Source organism: Saccopteryx bilineata, chromosome 1 (assembly GCF_036850765.1).
Source record: "Saccopteryx bilineata isolate mSacBil1 chromosome 1, mSacBil1_pri_phased_curated, whole genome shotgun sequence".
NCBI classification, from domain to species: domain Eukaryota; kingdom Metazoa; phylum Chordata; class Mammalia; order Chiroptera; family Emballonuridae; genus Saccopteryx; species Saccopteryx bilineata.
Window position 1 is genome coordinate 97,793,890 of NC_089490.1, and position 20,239 is coordinate 97,814,128.

The 20,239-nt window shown below is 35.5% G+C and overlaps 1 protein-coding gene and 1 non-coding gene across 2 annotated transcripts in view; one reads left to right on the top strand and one right to left on the bottom strand.

Moving 5' to 3' along the window:
• The window catches only part of METAP2 (methionyl aminopeptidase 2), a 41,851-nt gene extending 25,716 nt beyond the window's left edge, over nt 1-16,135 (top strand). The window contains exons 5-11 of the mRNA XM_066261880.1: nt 6,264-6,425; nt 7,127-7,308; nt 8,899-8,993; nt 9,767-9,863; nt 13,063-13,166; nt 13,624-13,739; nt 15,084-16,135. Of these exons, the coding sequence (XP_066117977.1) occupies nt 6,264-6,425; nt 7,127-7,308; nt 8,899-8,993; nt 9,767-9,863; nt 13,063-13,166; nt 13,624-13,739; nt 15,084-15,336 (1,009 nt within the window). The 3' untranslated portion in view covers nt 15,337-16,135. The remainder of the gene's footprint in view (nt 1-6,263; nt 6,426-7,126; nt 7,309-8,898; nt 8,994-9,766; nt 9,864-13,062; nt 13,167-13,623; nt 13,740-15,083) is intronic.
• LOC136321688 (U6 spliceosomal RNA) lies at nt 2,334-2,437 on the bottom strand. Its single transcript, XR_010728819.1, has one exon. It is a non-coding gene; the product is annotated as a U6 spliceosomal RNA (small nuclear RNA).
• Nucleotides 16,136-20,239: the final 4,104 nt, after the last annotated feature.

The following is a 20,239-nucleotide window of genomic DNA, read 5'->3' on the forward strand; positions in this document are numbered from 1 at the left end:
CTGATGCCTGTTTATATCTTGACATTTTTTTTCCCTGTAACCATTTACAATTCTTCACTTAATTTGACAGAAGTATTTTTTTGATGACTTGCCTTTATTGAGATTTTTCTGAGTAATTTAGTTTTCACAGAAACAATTCTTATGTAATAGAAAAATAAATAACATAAATATAGTAGTAAGTTCAAATGACTTACACAGTTTTGGGAACAAATCACCTGATTTCTTGGGAGTATTCTGAAAGGATACATTTACACTGGTCAGCAGACACTTATAATGGCATTATGCAGACTGGTTAAGAGAGTGGAAGCTAGGACTAAACTATGTGCATTTGAATCCCAGCTCTAACACTTACTAGTCTTGTGACTTGGGCAAGTAATTCATCATGTCTCTGGTTTTATTTCCTCATCCATAAAAAAGTCACTTTATAAGATTATTGTGAGGAGTAATAATATATGTAAGACACTTAGAAGAGGAACAAACACATAGTGAGAATTAAGTGAGTGTTAGCTGCTATTAATTATTCAGAATAGAACCTGCCATCCAGTAATACTCAGAATACAATGGGCATTGGTCAGTATGTTTTATAGAGGGAATCAGAGCATTGGTTAATTGAGTGGTTATAATAGTTGGTTAAGAAAGCTTCTACTGTAGCCTTATTTCACTGGCCTGTAAAGGCATCGTTTTTCTTTAAATTTAGAAAATAACATGATGTTGTTATATTTTACCACCTTCCTCATTCCCAGTACTCTTGCGGAATAAGTTTGTACGGTTGTGGAATTTTATGGCGTGGGCATCTTTTCTTTAAATTGAATTCATTAGTCAATATCTTTACCTTGAAGCATCTGTTTTAAAATGTCACAGACACATAATTTTACAGTAATTACATAAATTTTCATAGTACAAAGATGTGATCACATTTTTAAATATAATTAAAAAAATTTTTTTTTGTTTGTTTGTTTCCTCTTCCTTTCCTTCCTTCCAGACCCATGTAAGCACCTAGCAGGTAGCCTTCCATATTTTTTTATGCTCATGTATGTGTAAACTATGTCTGTTTATGTAAGGAGATTGTTTTGGTCATTGTTTGTTTTACAAAAATGAAATCAGCCATACTTTCCTCCACGTTGCTTTTCTCGTTCAGTACTACCTTTTGAAAGTCCCTCTTAGAATACTCTGTAATTCTTTTGAATGGCTTCTAATATTGTATGGTGTGAATATATCATTCTTGATTCCACCACTTTCTAATTGATCAGCATTCATTTTATCTCCAGTGGGGTTTTTTTTCTCCATTATAAACCATTATGCAGTATCTCCTTTCTAAGTATGTGTGTGTGTGTGTGTGTGTGTATATATATATATATATACACACACACATACATACATACATACATAACACATATATGTGTGTCTATCTGTACATCTTATGTGTTGGCAGTTTTATTATTTTACAGTTTTCCGGAAGCGAGATTGCTGAGTCAAAGAATATTTTAATACTTTAGTTTAGGATTCCCAGACTGCTAGTGACTTTGAGTATCTTTTGCTTATTGTCTTTGTTCTTTTGCTCCTCTAGAGTTTTAACTATTTAAACACAGTGTATATTTATATTTTCTACTTCTATGTTTCTAACAGTCTTAGATTTTCTCACACTCTTTTATTTTGTTTTATTATATTTTTAAATAATCTGTAATTTTTATGTAAGGTTGGGAATGCTATTTATTTCCATATAGATAACCAATTGTATTAGAACTGTTTATTGATTAATTTCTCAATTGAATGACCACCTTGCCATATATTATATTGGCATATAATGGAATTACATGTTTTGATCCGTGGTTGGCAATCTGCATATGCAGAAGGCTGACCTAAGTTATACATGGATTTTTGACTGCTCGGTGATTGGCCCTCTTGAATCCCCATGTTGTTCAAGGATCAGCTATATAGTCTTACATATAATGGAACCATTTTCTGTATTATTTTTTCTATTCCTTTTATCTATTTGTCTATTCCTATGCTTATAATATTGTGATTTGCTACCACAAACTTTATACTATATATTTTGATGATTTGATAAGGCAGTCTTTCTCCACTGCTGCATACACCTAAATACAGATCTTTTTTATACTTTTTAAAACTACTTTCAGTCATGTAGTCTTAACACACATACCCATTGAGAAATTTATAATTCTTGTCAGAATTGAATCGTATTTATGTATTTGTTTCAGAAAATTGACAGTTATGTCACATTGTCTTATCTACTGTCATGGTATATTTTCCTACCTTGATTTTTTTTTTTTTTTTAGATAGGTCCTGTTTTTTTCTTGTTACTTTTTTTTTTTTTTAATATGGAACACTTTATGAATTTGCATGTCATTCTTGTGCAGGGACCATGTTAATCTCTGTATTGTTTCAATTTTTAGTATATGTGCTGCCAAACGAGAACATTAAATTCTTAAGTGTTTTCTAATATTGTTAATGATGTGAATGAGGAATTTTTATTTCTAGTTCTATTTTATGTGCTTATTGCTCAAGTGGAGAAAAGCTGATGATTTCCTGTAGTTGTAACAGATTAATATTTTTAACACCATGAATTGGTGGAATGGTGGAACATTTGAAGTAATATTTAATCCAAGAAAACTTCGATTAAGTAAATGCTTAAAAAACTTTCTTTTTCTCCTTGCTGTCACTTTATATTGCCAATTGAACATTTATAGGTAGAATAACTTCTGGTTTTGAAGCAGTAAAGGAAGATGTTAACAGTATCTTGGGATAATACTTAAATATTGAAAGCAATGCTGTGTGCTGTCCCAGAGAAGTACAAAAGAAATTAAGTGATTGTTATGTTTGCCTTTTAATAAATCTCATCTTTTTTTTGACATTCATACAACCAGTTTTGACTATTTGCAAATAGATCAATAAATATTCTTACAGATTTGATAAAATATTAAATACCGTTCTATATCTTGCCCTCATTGTTTTTTAAATAAACTAATTTTAAATTGTGTGAATTGTTATAAAAATTACCTGTGTAACTACCACTCATGTTAAATACATTATTTTCTTGTCCTTTTTTTTATTTAAATAATTTCATATTTAACAAATAATTCTATACTGTGAGACTAGTATAAAGAACTCCTACATACCTTCATTCAAATTATCTTTAACATTCTCTATATTAATAGAATATAGAAGGCAAATGAGGAAAATATTATATTGGTGAATCTGTATACATACTGTTTTTCTGAGCTATTTGAGAGTTGGTTGTGCATTTTTGGATTGTGTACTAAATAAGTAGATACTGTGTCCTTTTTAGGATTTTCACATCTGGAGGCACACAATGTCAATTTTTATCACTTGGATAAGGTATTATCCAGTTTTTCTAGTGTATCAATACTATTTTTTCTTCTTGTAACTACTAATTTGTAGGAAATTACTTTGTAAATAGGAAAATATCTCATTCCTTATGAACGTTCTACTCACATGTAGCATCCATTGATGATTTTTGTCTATATTGGGTTTTTTAGTGATGGTTGTTGCCCTATTAAAAAATATTATGTGGCCTGATCAGGCGGTGGCGCAGTGGAGAGAGCGTCGGACTGGGATGCGGAGGACCCAGGTTCGAGACCCTGAGGTTGCCAGCTTGAGCCCAAGGTCACTGGCTCAAGCAAGGGGTTACTCGGTCTGCTGTAGCCCCCATGGTCAAGGCACATATGAGAAAGCAATCAATGAACAACTCGGTCTGCTGTAGCCCCCATGGTCAAGGCACATATGAGAAAGCAATCAGTGTCACAATGCGCAAAGAAAAACAGATGATTGATGTTTCTCATCTCTCTCCGTTCCTGTCTGTCCTCATCTATCCCTCTCTATGACTCTCTCTCTGTTCCTGTAAAAAAATAAAATAAAATAAAAATAAAAAATATAACGTGCATTTCTTGTGTTAATAAAAGTTTTTAAACCAGTTTTTAATGGCTATAATGCTATTCTGTTCTGTATCTAGCATAATTTTTTTAGTTATTTTCCTGATTTTGAATATTTATACTGCTTTCAGTATTAGGAAAATTTCTGTGATGAACATTGTAATATGTTAATTGGATTTGATTTTTTTCTTATTCTGTGTCTCTAGAAGTAGAATGAAGAAATTATTTTGAAATTCTTAATAGCTATTTCTAAATTTAGTTAACAATTTGGCGGGGGGGTAAATGTTAATTTTACAAGCCATACATATTCACTCTACAACAGTTAGTAAATACAGATAAGCAAAAAGAAGAAAATAAAAATCTTAATTCTGCCAGTGAAGTAAAACCACTGTTACCATGTTAATATGTCTTCTTCTGAAGCCTCTCTGTATAAATGTCTATTATAAAATAAATACCTAGGAAAGGTTTTTCTTTCTTCTTCTTCCTTCTTCCTTCTTCCTTCCTCCTTCCTCCTTCCTCTTTCCTCCTTCCTCCTCCTTCACCTTCTTCTCCTTCGAGAAGAGGGGAGACAGACTCCTTCATATACCCTGCTCGGGATCCACTTGGCAACTCCCATCTGAGGTCGATGTTCTGCTCATCTGGGGCCATACTTACAATGGCCGAATTTATTTTTAGCACCTGAGGTAGAGGCTCTATGGAGACATCCTCAGTTCCTGGGGCTAATGTGCTTGAACCAGTCAAGCCATGGCTGCAGGAGGGGAAGAGAGAGAAAGAGAGAAAAGGGGGAGAGGTGAAGAAGCAGATGATTGCTTCTCCTGTGTGCCCTGACTGGGAATCGAACCCAGGACATCCACATGCCAGGCAGACACTCTACTGCTTGCTGAGCCAACCAGCTAGGGCCCTAAGAATGTTTTTTAAAGGTCGAGCTATACCACAACAGTACCTACCACTTTTAAAATTTGTTTACATGTTAGTAAAGAAATCAGCAGTACTTCTAATGGCTGAATAATTTTGCACATCTTTGTGCATACTATAATTTGTCCAGTCCTCTCTTTTTGGACATACTTTATTTCTAGTTGCTTACTTTAATTTTTTTTTAATTTTTTTAAATTTTTTACAGGGACAGAGTCAGAGAGAGGAATAGATAGGGACAGACAGACAGGAACGGAGAGAGATGAGAAACATCAATCATCAGTTTTTTGTTGCAACACTTTAATTGTTCATTGATTGCTTTCTCATACGTGCCTTAACCGCGGGCCTTCAGCAGACCAAGTTAAGTTGTCCATGCAATTTAGAAATGTTTATGACTGAAATTAATCAGATACCTCTGCTAGTATCTCTTGGTTTTACTTATTATTTGTTCTAAATATATATACTGGTTAAAATTATGAAATATTGAAAAGATTCAGAAATATCAAAGAGGTGTGAAGAATTCACATATTCTGTAAACCCTTCCTATGAAGAGTATCTTTCTAGGCAGTTGTTTTGACAGTTTTGTTTTACAGACATAATATATTTTAAATGCATTTATAAACTGCTTCTATCAGATAAATTGTCTTTTGGAATAATTGTTATTAGCTCGATGATTTTTCATCTTATTCCTATATTTTTATTAAATAGACTGAACATCAAAAGATCAGATTTAAGAAATTGGAGAGACTCCTAATATTCTTTGTCTTTCATTTGGACCTGAAATTATAGATTTACAATTATAGATTTCTCAAATATTGCTAAAGTCTTTATTTTGAACTTAGCAAAGGAATGTCTTTTTTTACATACATATATGTAAAAACACACCCAGACAATTAGAAAACTCCTGTAAAAGCAGTAATATTTTATGCTTTGAGGAAGGTATATGCATAGTTCATCTTACATTTATAGAGTAAATATTTGATGATATTTTTACAGTTCACAAAATCTTTTTCCTGGTCAAGTCTTCGTATTAATGCTTGCCCTATTGTTGATGTTAAATGCTATTTTTTGGTATTCTCTTTTGAATACTCTTAATGCATATATTACCTCAAATGGAAGGATGACTTTTTTTTCCTGCCTGTTTGGTATATAGGTCTCTTCTGACATTTCTGGTTTTTTAGTTTTGTGTTATTTTCTGTGGCATGCATGGTATTACTTTCTCTGACTGAATGAAATCTCACTTGTGGATTTTTTTTTTAAGATTCTTAGAAAATATTTATTATGATTTGGCTTAATTCCAAGTGTTTGACTACTTGTATTCAGAAACTAAATATAATATTTTTATCTAAAATGTCTTATATTGGTTTTTTAATCTCTTAGCTTTTATGCTTATTATGCTGTTTCTTAAATGACTAATACTATGCTTTCCGTACTATGAAGGAGAACAGCTGCTTGGAGAACTACAAGTGAAGAAAAGAAAGCATTAGATCAGGCTAGCGAAGAGATTTGGAATGATTTTCGAGAAGCTGCAGAAGCACATCGACAAGTTAGAAAATATGTAATGAGCTGGATCAAGCCTGGGATGACAATGATAGAAATCTGGTAAATATATTTTTGTAAGAACATGAGAAAAATAACTGACTTTTTTAGAGCTGACTCTTCAATTGTAATGTTTAATTTTCATTACTGCTTTTTTAAAACTTTAAATGAAAGTTTTGGAAATAACTTTTAGATTCTTTAGCATTTGTACTTCAAATCCTGTTTTGTGCTCGTGTACACTCATGTGCAAATACACACATTATTGATTTATATTTTCTGTCCTGAAATCTGTTACCTTGTTATATAGGAATTCATATTAAATTAAAATTCTTGGACACAAACCATTTATAATGCAATGAATAAACCAGTAAAAGTAATTAGTTCTCCATATTCCTCTTGAGAAATAATTAGCCATAAAAGGCAGCCTAGTTTTCTTGAGTCAGATTTCAAAATATGCAGCATTGAGCAAATAAATGTAATCAGCATTTAAATTAGTCTAAAATAACTCAAGAATGTTACTTCCTAGGAAACTAAGTGATGTCATTTTGTTTCTCCAGATTTCTGGTAGAATTAAATTCTTTATATTTTAGAAATGAGCTACTATTTTCATAGCTTCAGAAAGCAGTTATTCAAATTAAGAAAGTGCTTGGATCACTCCAAGAAAGTAATTTAAGAGTTTTAGTTAACTTTCTGAACATGATGAGCTGTAAGATATATAACATATCTCATACAAAATGTAAAAGCAATTTTGTTTTTATTTTTAGTGAAAAGTTGGAAGACTGTTCACGAAAACTAATAAAAGAGAATGGATTAAACGCAGGCCTGGCATTTCCTACTGGGTGTTCTCTCAATAACTGTGCTGCCCATTATACCCCCAATGCTGGTGATACAACAGTATTACAGTATGATGATATCTGTAAGATAGATTTTGGAACACATATAAGTGGTGAGTTCTTGTAAATAACCTCTACCCCACCTTCTCCTTAAAAAACTAGTCTTTTCTCTGTTGGATGGGGCTATACATACTGAACTTTCAAATTTTCTTGATGCCTCACTTTTCAGTAGAGATGTGTTGAGGCAGATGTTGAGATTTAGTAGTGATTTTCAACCGCTGGTCTGCTAGAAATTTTATGCTGGTTTGCGAAAGAGTTAACCACCTTGATGTTATATGAAGATTATAGAGTCAGTAATCATTAGCATGAAATTTTTGGTGACCAACAGCAGTCCGCGGATCAGCAGTTGAAAAACACTGCTCTAAAGCAGCCCGTGGGCCTGACCTGTGGTGGCACAGTGGATAAAGCGTCGACCTGGAACACTGAGGCTGCCTATTCGAGGCCTGGGCTAGCCTGGTCAAGGCACATATAGGAGTTGGTGCTTCCTGCTCCCCCCACCACCACTCTCCCTCTCTTCCCCCCTCCCCCCTCCTTCTCCCTCTCCCTCTCTTCCCCCCCCTCCTTCTCCCTCTCCCCCCCCTCTTTTCTTCTCTCCCTCTCCTCACTAAAATGAATAAATTTAAAAAACCAAAAAAAAAAAACATCCTGCCAAATGGAGTATAGTGAAAACCATCAGGTAATTGAAATTTACCCTTTGTATCAAGGCATGAAAATATAATCTTACATTTCTTCAGGTCATTATTTTAGAAATTACATTATTTATACAATAACAAATGTTTACTTAGAACCTTTAATTTACCAACCTTTATATACTTACTAGTTTTTCTAAAGTTACCTCCCCCCTAATCTGTTAGGTAACTACCTTTTTATATCACTGAACAAGTAAGAACGCAAAGCTTAGATTAAGTACTTAACTGAGTTTTTACTAAGTTGATGAAGCTGGACTGATGGTCCTTTAGCATCCTGTGGACCTACATGTTCTCCATGTGCATTGCTTGCTTTTAGTTCTCTAGGTTTTATTGCTTTGATTTGTTTCTGTTATATTTTTGCATAACTACCTTGGTGAGTGCTGAATTAATGCTGTCTTGAAGTAACATATACCATCCCTGGAATTATCATATTTCCCCAAATATAAGGTGCACCTTAATTTTGGGGCCCCAAATTTGAAAAAATATGTATTACATAAAGTTATCAAACTCAAGTTTTATTCATCATAAAATTCATGCAACTCCTTATCACTGTCAAAACTATCCATTAGCTTGTCCTCATCTGTGTCTGATGACGAATCACTGTCTTCAACAATGAACACAAAAACAAGCACGAGAAAGTGAGAAGTGCAAATAAAAATATCTACAACCACTGTATAAGACGCACCCAGTTTTTAGACCAAACTTTTTGAAAAATGTGTGTCTTATACATGGAGAAATATGGTAGTCTTTCATTCTGAAATCTTTTTGCAACTCGTTAATTATACATTTTCTTCCTTTGATTATGAATGCTATCTGGGTCTTGGAGTCCTGCCTTCATTTGAGTTCATCATTTTATTGTATTTTCAGTCAGCAAGGATAATCAATAGCATAGATGCTATAAAATAGATAAATCAACTAGCTGATAAGTAAATTTAAGAATATCTTTTCTTTCAGGTAGGATTATTGACTGTGCTTTTACTGTCACTTTTAATCCCAAATATGATACATTATTAAAAGCTGTAAAAGATGCCACTAATACTGGAATAAAGGTATGTGAACTGTAAGCAACACTTCATTCAACATATTTTGAGCACATTATAACCTGATTAAAGTCTTTGAGTTAAGACTAGGCCACTGTCCTGACTTTTTAAGTGGATAATTATACCAAAAGTTTATTTATAGAGGAAGTTATAATGTACAAAGCAGTTTTTCTGATTGTCCCTTATTTTTAAAAAATTTTTGATTTTTTTTTTCTTTAGAGAGCGAGAAACCAATTTGTTGTTCTACTTATATATACAGTCATTGATTGATTTTGTGCCCTGACTAGGGATAGAACTGCAGCCTTGGCATATCAGGACAATGCTTTAACCCCCCGAGTACCATGCCAGGGCAGTAGTCCCTTATTTTAAAATATTAAGTTAAGTTGCAGCCTGACCAGGCGGTGGCACAATAGATAGAGTGTCACCCTGGGACACTAAGGACCCAGGTTTGAAACCTTGAGGTCGCTGGCATGAGCTCAGGTTCATCTGTCTTAATTATGGGGTTGTCAGCTTGAGTGTGAAATCATAGACATGACCCCCTGATTGTTGACTTGAGCAAGGAGTCACTGGCTTGGCTGGAGGTCCCTGGTCAAGGCACATATGAGCAAGCTATCAGTGAACAACCAAGGTGCCACAGCTACAAGTTGATGCTTCTAATCACTCCCTCCTTGTCTGTCTGTTCCTGTCTGTCCCCCTCCCACACACACACACACATTAAAAGGAAGTTAAGTTGCTGTGAAAGTATGCACTTTGCATAATAGTATACATTATTCTATCTTCAGTGTGCTGGAATTGATGTCCGTCTATGTGATGTTGGTGAAGCCATCCAAGAAGTTATGGAATCCTATGAAGTTGAAATAGATGGGAAGACATATCAAGGTGTGTTTGTTAAAAATATATCTTACTTGAAATGCATATGACTTGCAGAATTAATTTTTAAAAATAGTGTTGAGTACTTTATTTGGGTCAGCAGCTTCATGTATTTCTTGATAATATAAAGAGGGAAGATGGGGAAATGACCTGCTCATGATAAGACAAGTATGTGGTCATTAGTTGGGAACTGTTACCAAGCTTCTAGCTGAATAAGAAAACACCTGAGGATTGACCTGAAGGGGGCAAAAATGTATACTAGGTTTTCTGTGACTAGTCAAAGGCTCAGAGAGAAGCCAGAGGCTCTTCATCAGTCTATTCTTCCTCTGACTCAGTACCAGCATCTGATCACTCGTCAGCCTCCATCCTCCTGCCTAATCTATGTTTATTGCTCTCTCTAACCCTTGTCCTAATAACTTTCTTAAAAAATATTTACTACAGTTCTTTTAACCAAATCCTGTCTCTCCTTTATGGCCCTTTGAGTGGCATCTGCCATGATTCCTTGCCCTTCAGTAAATTCACATTATTCGGCATTCTTTGCTTATAGACCATTGTGTTTCTACCAAGTGCAAAAATGTTTCTTCCTCTGAGACCAATCAACACATTTAAATTTAAAAAGTTTTTCTTTAAAATTTTTTTTAAACAAAAATACATTTAACTAAAATAACCAGCCTAACATGCAGTTAAGTTACACAGGAGAAGTAGAACACAGGGATATCCATTTTCACATTGTACAGGTTTCTGACAGCAGCAGGCTAATTCTGGGGCCAATAGCTATAAAGGTAAATTTCCAGATAAGAAATCTCTTTCAAATTTGTTATGAACATTAGTACAAATCAGAAATTCTTAAGGCTGCTCACACTTGGATGGGAGATGGTATGAAATAATGAAGAAAATTTGCTTTGGGGTTAGGTAGGTCTATCTTTGAGCTTGTATAATTCTTATAACCTCTAAGAATACAAGGTATTTTTAAATATTACTGTTTTTTTAATGTAATATGATTAATAATATGGGTTTTTTTTGTTTTGTTATGTTTAGAAGTGTAGATTTTTATGATAGTGCCTGGAATTTATTAGTATTCAACAAATAATTGTTATTTACCATCCAAATTTTGGGATTGGTGCCACAACAAATAATGCACATTCAGGTCCCTCTCATACCATCTTTCCTTTCTATTTTCTCCTAATTCTATGTGAACTGCATTTCAAAGTGTTTTAGATAATAATTTGACTTAATGTTTAGTCACCACATAATAATTCAAGCCTCTGCAGTATTGTAATCCTAAATATGTCTTCTTATTCCTGAGCCAGTACTTCCCAAGGTTCTATTATTTAGCACCCCTTTTTTAATATCAGTTATTATATTGATTAAGGTTCTTAGAATTAAGTGACTGTGTTTGAATGAGCCAGTTTAAGGTGACAGAATGCATTTTCACTAGTTTGATTAGAACAAATCATAACATTGAGAGTTGAAGAAATAGACTATAAGCTGAACTTTCAGAATTGGTTTCCCAAAACTACCTAACACAGCTGGGCCATCAAGGAAGGAATTTTTTATTTACCTTGAGCAGAAAGGAAATAGAATTGCAAAGTTATTTTTACAGCTATGGGTCCCAAAAATAGCCTGTCATTTTCAAAACCCGTATACTATAAAAATGGATACCCCTGTGCCCTGCTGCTTCTGTGTAACTTGGTTATATGTTAAGGATTTTATTTTTTAATCTAAATGTATTTTTGTTTTAAAATCTTTTTTTAAGAAAATACTTTTTTAATTTAAATGTGTTTTTGATTGGCCTGAGGGATCAGTTTGCCAGATCTTAGAGAAACAAAAATATTTGCTGAATTTTTAAAAAATTATTTTTATTTATTTATTCATTATTTTTTTTAGAGAAGAGAGACAGAGAGAGAGAAAGAGAGAGATAGAGAAAGAGAGAGAAGGGGGGGTGGAGCAGGAAGTATCAACTCCCATATGTGCTCTCACCGGGTAAGCCCAGGGTTTCGAACTGGCGACCTCAGAATTTCAGGTTGATGCTTGATCCACTGCGCCACCACAGGTTAGGCACAATATTTGCTGAATTTTAAATAAATTTAGCTTATTTATATAAGGAAATTGTTTTGGAAGTGCTAACTGAAAATTTTATTTTTCTGTACCACCCCATAAATTTGTAATATACTTGTCATTGTTTTATTTTTACAAATTTGAAAAAACTTGATTACCTAATTCTGCCCTAGAAGAAAGGTTGAGGTTTCTAGCACTGTCAAGATAGATTTTTAAAAATGTTTTTTTATTGTGGCGTATAATGAACACTTAAAATACAATATAGAACTTCAACCACATAATTGCTAGTTATGTAACCTCACCTCTCAAGAAATAAAATATTGCCAATATTCCAGAAGCCCCCAATTCTAGTAGCCCTTCTCCATTATAGCAGTTTTCCTCTAGTAAACCACTATCTGAGTACTAACATATTTGCATTTGCTTTTCTTTATACCTTTTACCATATAAGCATCCTTAAACAGTGATGTAATTATGCCTAATTTTGAAATCTAAATGTATGTGTACATACATATTCCATATATTTGTATGGAATTGTACAGTATGTGTATAATTATGCCTTTTGCTCATTTTTTCTTTAAGTTTATTTATTTCAGTGTATTCATAGCTTTTTGTTTTTTATTATTCAGCAGTGTTCCGTTGTGTACATATATCACAATTTGTTTATTCTATCATTGATTTCAGGATCTTGGAATTGTTTATATTTTCTTTTTTAACATTTGAAATGGTCATGGAATACAGTACAGTAAAATTTAAGCTTTTGTAGTTTCTTTTGACAGGACATTCATTTTTATACTACTTTTTAATCCATAACTATAAAAATATGTAATTTTTATGTTTTTTTCATTATGTACATGGCATTTGACTGTTTTTATTGATTAATAGTATCGCATTGGACAGACCTCCCCACTGTGTCCTCATCACATAGTTTATTCTTTTTCCATAATCTCCCCTTTCTCCCTTTAGTTTTTAATTAATAACATTATATAAAAACATCTTTTTATATTACACTAATTTTCCATTTTGTATTTTAACCACCTGTAGAGCCATGCCATATTTTTAAACAAATGGTTGGATTTTATATCTAAAGGTCATGGGATCTGTTTATGCTTACTGAGACCCTGAATAACTTATTTTTTTTGTATTATGCCAGTGAAACCAATTCGTAATCTAAATGGACATTCAATTGGGCCATATAGAATACACGCTGGGAAAACAGTCCCCATTGTGAAAGGAGGGGAGGCAACAAGAATGGAGGTATGTGTGTTCTTTGTGAAGATATTTTCCAAACTAAAGCTAGTGATGGTTGAGTATGTAGTATGTTGAAGAGAATTAACTTGCCATTCATACTCAACTTGACAGGAATTGGGCCATGTGAGTGTGCAAGTATGTCTGATCAAATCAGGGCTCAGATCAGCTGTGGAAACTGGGTATGTTAAAGAATTGTTTATTCAACACTTAGTGAATATTTATTGAGCAGCATAGATGTGCCAGTCTCTTCAGTAGGCAGTAAGGATATAGTGAACAAAACAAAATTTCCTGACCAAAAGTGCTAATGAGGTAAAAGGCAGGGAAAGGTATATACAGACTGCTAGGAGTATTTCATGTTGTTTCTTACATGAAGTAGTGAATACCTCTAACTGAAGTTAAGATATGGTAATTGTGATTAGTTCTGAATTTTTCTTGTCTCCCCATTCTAATGAATATTTTTTAGGAAGGAGAAGTATATGCCATTGAAACCTTCGGTAGCACAGGAAAAGGTGTTGTTCATGATGATATGGAATGCTCACATTACATGAAAAATTTTGATGTTGGACATGTGCCAATAAGGTGAGAGAATTACTACTATATGACTAGTGAGTTTCTCTTCCCAGTTAATAGCATTTTTAAAAATGTGACTACTGTTCACAGTGGTAAATACACAGTTCTATAGTCTAACGTAGGTTCTGTGGATTTCTATAATACAACAAAGAAATTGGCCTGTTAAAAAATTTTAAGTGAATGCCTGACCAAGCGGTGGCTAAGTGGATAGAGCACTGGCCTGTGCTGCTGAGGACCCAGGATCGAAACCTCGAGGTCACTGGCTGGAGCATGGGCTCATCCGGCTTGAGTGCAGGGTCACTGGCTCAGCTGGAGTCCCCCGGTCGAGGCACATTTGAAAAAGCAATCAGTTATCAACTAAAGTGCCACAACAACAATTTGATGCTTCTCATCTCTCTCCCTTCCTGTCTGTTCCTGTCTCTGTCTCTTGCTAAAAAACCAAAAAAACCCACAAAAACTTGGTAAGTGAGATGATGATATAGCTAAGTATTTTCTTAAGGCCAATTTCTAATAATAGCAATAATATCAGAGATTACTATTTTGTGGCATTTCTAGATTTTTGTTCTTATTTTTGGTAAACTTTATATTTTATTTACTTTAAATAATCTTTTTTGGGTACGTGGTTGAAAGAGCTACACCTAACTTTATATGCAAGTATTTCCGCTTGATGCACAAAAAAGATATTCCCACCATAATACTGTTGGTGAGTCTGTAGTGGGAATTTCACACATGCATAGACACAAATATGATAAGAGAGCCTTCAACTGGCTTCTTTTTCTGCTGCCATCTAAAATCAGATGTGGGCTATCATACATTCTGGCTTTAAAAGGTTGAAACAGACAACCAAAAAACTTTTTTGAGCTTTAATTACTAAAGTCACAGCTACTCTTTGAGTTTTTCTTTTTTTTTTTTTTTTTTAATTTTATTTATTTATTTATTTATTTTTACAGAGACAGAGAGTGAGTCAGAGAGAGGGATAGACAGGGACAGACAGACAGGAATGGAGAGAGATGAGAAGCATCAATCATTAGTTTTTCATTGCACGCTGCAACACGTTAGTTGTTCATTGATTGCTTTCTCATATGTGCCTTGACCGCGGGCCTTCGGCAGACCGAGTAACCCCTTGCTGGAGCCAGCGACCTTGGGTTCAAGCTGGTGGGCTTTTGCTCAAACCAGATGAGCCCACGCTCAAGCTGGTGACCTTGGGGTCTCGAACCTGGGTCTTCTGCATCCCAGTCCGATGCTCTATCCACTGTGCCACCGCCTGGTCAGGCTCTTTGAGTTTTTCTTAATGGGCAAGTGAGTTTTGGTGACTTCTTAGCTAACTATTAATCTTGGATTTTCTCCTCTTAGGCTTCCAAGAACAAAACACTTGTTAAATGTCATCAATGAAAACTTTGGCACCCTTGCTTTTTGCCGGAGATGGTTGGACCGCTTGGGGGAAAGTAAATACTTGATGGCTCTGAAGAATCTGTGTGACTTGGGCATTGTAGATCCATATCCACCATTATGTGACATTAAAGGATCATATACGGCACAGTTTGAACATACCATACTGTTGCGTCCAACATGTAAAGAAGTTGTCAGCAGAGGAGATGACTATTAAACTTAGTCCAAAGCCACCGTAACGTCTTTTATTTTCTAAGCTTTGTTGGAATACATTATACCAGAGTTAATTTGCAACATGTTGTCTGTTTAACAGTGGACCTATGTAATACTTTTATTCATGTTTAAAAAAGAAGGAATTTGATCAAAGGCAAACCATCTAATGTAATTAACTATGGATAAAGCTTTCAGGACTTTCAAGTGTTAACTGTTTTTCTCCTGTCTAGAAAATGCTATAAAATTCAAATTAGGAATGACTTAAACATTTTGTTTTGAATACCTAAGAGATGCTTTTCAAATATTTATATTGCCATATTCTTATTTGAATGCTTTGAATGACTACATCCAGTTCTGCACCTATACCTTCTGGTATTGCTTTTTAACCTTCCTGGAATCCATTTTCTAAAAAATAAAGACCTTTTCAGATCTAAGAGCTATATTTCAATGTCTGTGGTTATAATTTTGCACAGGAAATAACTTAATGTAGGGAAATGTAGAGCTTTTTATCTGATTGTAGACCTCTACACTGAAACCTTTATCCTGACATAGTAACTAAACAAGATCTATACATGTATAAAGTGGGAGAGAAGCTTTGTAAATTAATATACTGCTTTAGGAATATTTTGCCTTTTTAGGACTATATTCATCCTTATCTTTTGTTTTTTCCCCTGACATCAGAAAGATCCACTAGAAACATGACTTAGGGACATTGTACCAACTTGAAACCTTGATTTAGTAAAATCTCAACATTTAGATCCTTTGTCCAGTAGTTTATTTATCAGGAAATGTATTCAGCTTGCTCAGTGAACCAAAAAGGCCTTTAAAACCACAAAAACTGGAAAACTTCCATGATTGGGTCTTGTTCTAGTTAGAAAAGTTAAATTATTAGGCTTTTTTCATTAGTGAACCAAATTTTTAGCACCCTGCCCCCCGATTGGTTTAAGATTCATAACATTATGAGTAATATTTCAGAAGTGAGGTTACTGACTCATAGCAAATAAGTGTATAAGTGAATGTAAGATATGTAATACTTGAACTGAGCCCCACCACCGATTCTTGCACAGATTGCTTGAATCCTGTGTAAATAATTTTTGGGAATGTTCCAACATAATTTCAAAATAGTTATGTACCAAGGTTAAAGCCTTAATTTGTATATGTTTAGCACAGTAACATTTATTGCCTCTGGGATGCTGTTTTGTATTTAGTTTAATGTTTTTCTCATAGGAAGAGAAAACTGACTTCTGTACTTAGATCATTTATTATACATTAAAAAACACTTTCAGTATTGGAACTATAAATGAATGTTACCTTGTGGGATAAACAATCAAGCTTAGCTATGAGCCATGTTAATTGTGGTGCTAATGTTCAATAGCTACCTTTGAATAAGTTTTTCATTTTCTGTGATGTGCTAGTAGCAGAGCTCACCAGTTCATGCCTACACGTTACAGGGTTTGGGCTCTTCAGCTAGCTCTTCTGGAGTTTTGTGTCCATACCATTTGATGTGCTTTGGTGGGAGTTAAAGTACCTTGATTTTCAAGCCCAAGAATTTTAGTATTGACCCTATGAGTGAAGAATTTTGGAGCTTTGGAAGGCCTCTTTAGCAGTAGTGATCTCAAACCACTTAGATCCAAGCTCCCTTCCCAGGTAACTGTTGGGAGCAATGGCATCACTTGTGTGCCCCTGGAATGGCTGGAAGCAATATGATCTTGTGAATAGAAAAGCTGTCACTTAAAATGTTGTATTGTTTATTTACTAGCCATGTATCTCTTGGAATCATTTTGTCATGTTTATATGATGTACCTTATTGGCAACCAGTTATTAGTTTGAATGTTTAACAATAGTGCCTTTAGTAAATTATTTTACAACCAAAATATGTTGTTTTTTGTTAGATCAATTTAGCAGAAGTCCACATTGAGATGTACAGGGAGAACTCTTAAATTTCTGGGCATTGTCTAGGTTTAGTTTTATTTTCATAGACACTTTTTTTTTTCATTTAGGTTAGCAAAATTGAGCAAAGGTAGTTACTACATACTTTTTTTTTTTTAGATTTTTTTTCCTTTTGATCTTTAGAGAGAAGAAAGAAGGGGGAGTGGGAAGCATCAACTAAGCAGCTGCTTCCCGTGGCCTCAAAACTAGACCTCAGCATTCCAGGATGAAGTCCTACCCACTATACCACCACAGGTCAGGCACCACATCATCTCTTGACCTCGTACATATAACTTCTATTGGTTGTAGTTTTAAGGGGTTAAAAAGGGCTAAGCCACTTTCTTTCTCATCATATATTACATTGAAATAAGTATTGAAACAAGCAACTATACCATTATAAACAGCATAGCTTCCAGAGCTTTTAAATTTTCCCACTAAAATTAGTTAAAATGGATAGCAGTTAACCTAAGTATACAGTAATCCTTGAAATGAAAAAGACTATACTCAGGTATCTTGGCCACATAAATCTTTAATGAGGTATAATTACATTAACAGTTGTGATAACTCATTTAATAAATGAATGATTTTAAACCTTAGCCATTTAACATTCAGGTTGTGTAGTATAAATGATTTGACTGTTCAGTAACAAATTCTCATTGCACTTCACCATCAGCTGCCCCAGATGATTTGTTCTCTAAAACTTTAAGTAAAATTTGCCAATAGAGGTCTTTTTCAAGCTTCTACTTGTGATCATTAGAGGAGAAGAGCATTTTAAAGATTTTTTTTTTTATTGATTTTTTAATTGATTTTTAGAGAGAGGGGAGAGAGAGAGAAGGGGGAGGAGCAGGAAGCATCAACTCCCATATGTGCCTTGACCAGGTAAGCCCAGGGTTTCGAACCGGCAACCTCAGTGTTCCAGGTCGACGCTTTATCCCACTGCGCCACCACAGGTCAGGCCTAAAGATTTTTGTTTTTGAGAGAGGGACAGACAAGAAGGGAGAGAGATGAGAAGCATCAGTCATTAGTTTTTCGTTGCAACACCTTAGTAGTTCATTGATTGCTTTCTCATATGTGCCTTGACTGGGAGGCAAGGAGGGCAGGTGAGGAGGGGAGGTCCCAGCTGAGCCAGTGACCTTGGGCTTAAGCCAGTGACCATGGGGTCACATCCAGTGATGGGACTCAGCCAGTTCACACCAGTTCAACAAAACCGATACCTACTTCTTTGTTGAATTCTGTGAACTGGTTGTTAAAATGGCACTTGTAATCAGAGTTCTAAGGTGGGCCACTCATTTCCAATGTGGAAATCACAAATTTACTTTCCTTACTCTCTTTTTTAACGTTCATCTGCACAAATATTAATACAGTGTATTCTAAGCGCCTGTAGTAGTAATGTTCATTCTGCCCACTGGTGAAAAAAATTTGACAATTATGCTTATATTTATTCATTTTATAAAACTCATTATACCTTTGATGAAATACATTTTAATTCCCTCACATTTGTTAATTCAATAAACGTAACATAAAGTGGAAAAGGGCCGCCCTGGCTGGTTGGCTGTCTGGTGTGTGGAAGTCCCAGGTTCAATTCTTGGTCAGAGCACACAGGAGATGCGCCCATATGCTTCGCCACCCTTCCCCTCTCTCCTTCCTCTCTATCTCTGTTCCCCTCCTGCAGCCAAGGGCTCCATTTGAGCAAAGTTGGCCCAGGCGCTGAGGACAGCTCCATGGCCTCCACCTCAGGCACTAGAATGGCTCCGGCCTCAATGGAGCTCTGACCCAGATGGGCAGAGCGTTGCCCCTTGGTGGGCATGCGGGTAGATCCTGGTCGGGCGCATGCGGGAGTCTGATTGCTTCTCCACTTCTAAATGGAAAAATACAAAAAGAAGGGGGTGACAGCTTGTTTTTTGTTAGGTATTATTTAATATTTTTTCTTTATAATTTTAAAACTCATAACAATCTAGTTTTATGTACCTCTTTTGTTCTTAAATAAGTATTAAATAATGAAATAATAAGCTACCTTTCAGTATATCATTTTTTTATACTTAACACAGTCATTAGGGCAGAGAACCAGTTGTTAAATTATTTGAATCCCACCACTGGCCATGTCTATGATCCTACACTCAAGCCCTGAGATGCAGTGCTCAAGCCAGATGAGCCTGCATTCAAGCCTAGTATCCTCAGGGTTTCAAACCTGGGCCCTCAGCATCCCAGGCTTATGCTCTATCCACTGTACCACTGCCTGATCAGGCTTTTTAAGATTTCATCTAGCCCTGGCTTGTTGGCTCAGTGGTAGAATGTCAGCCTGGTGTGTGGAAGTCCCAGGTTTGATTCCCAGTCAGGGCACGCAGGAGAAGCAACCATATGCTTCTCCACCCACCCCCCTTCCTGTCTTGCACTCTCTCTTCCCACAGCCATGGCTTGATTTGAGCAAGTTGGCCCTGGCACTGAGGATGGCTCCATGGCCTTGCCTCAGGTGCTGAAATAGCTTGGTTGCTGAGCAATGGAGCATCAGCTCCAAATGGACAAAGCACTGCCCTGTAGGGGGCTTGCCAGGTGGATCCCGGTTGGTCAGACGCATGTGGGAATCTGTCTGCCTCCCTGCCTCTAAGTAAAAGAAAAAAGTAAGTTATCGACCTGGAATGCTGAGGTCACTGGTTTGAAACCCTGGGCTTACCCAGTCAAGGCACATACAGGAAGCAACTACTATGAGTTGATTCTTCCTGTTCCTACCCCCCCCCCCATTTCTCTTTCCTCTAAAAATCAGTAAATTTTAAGAAAAAAAAAAAGTAGCCTGACCATGCGATGGCACAGTAGATAAGAGCATTGGACTAGGACGTGGAAGACCCAGGTTCGAAATCTGGAGGTTGCCAGCTTGAGCATGGGATCACAGACGTGATCTTCGGGTCGCTAGCTTGAAGCCCAAGGTTGCTGGCTTGAGCAAGGGGTCACTCGCTCTGCTGTAGCTCTCCAGTCAAGGCACA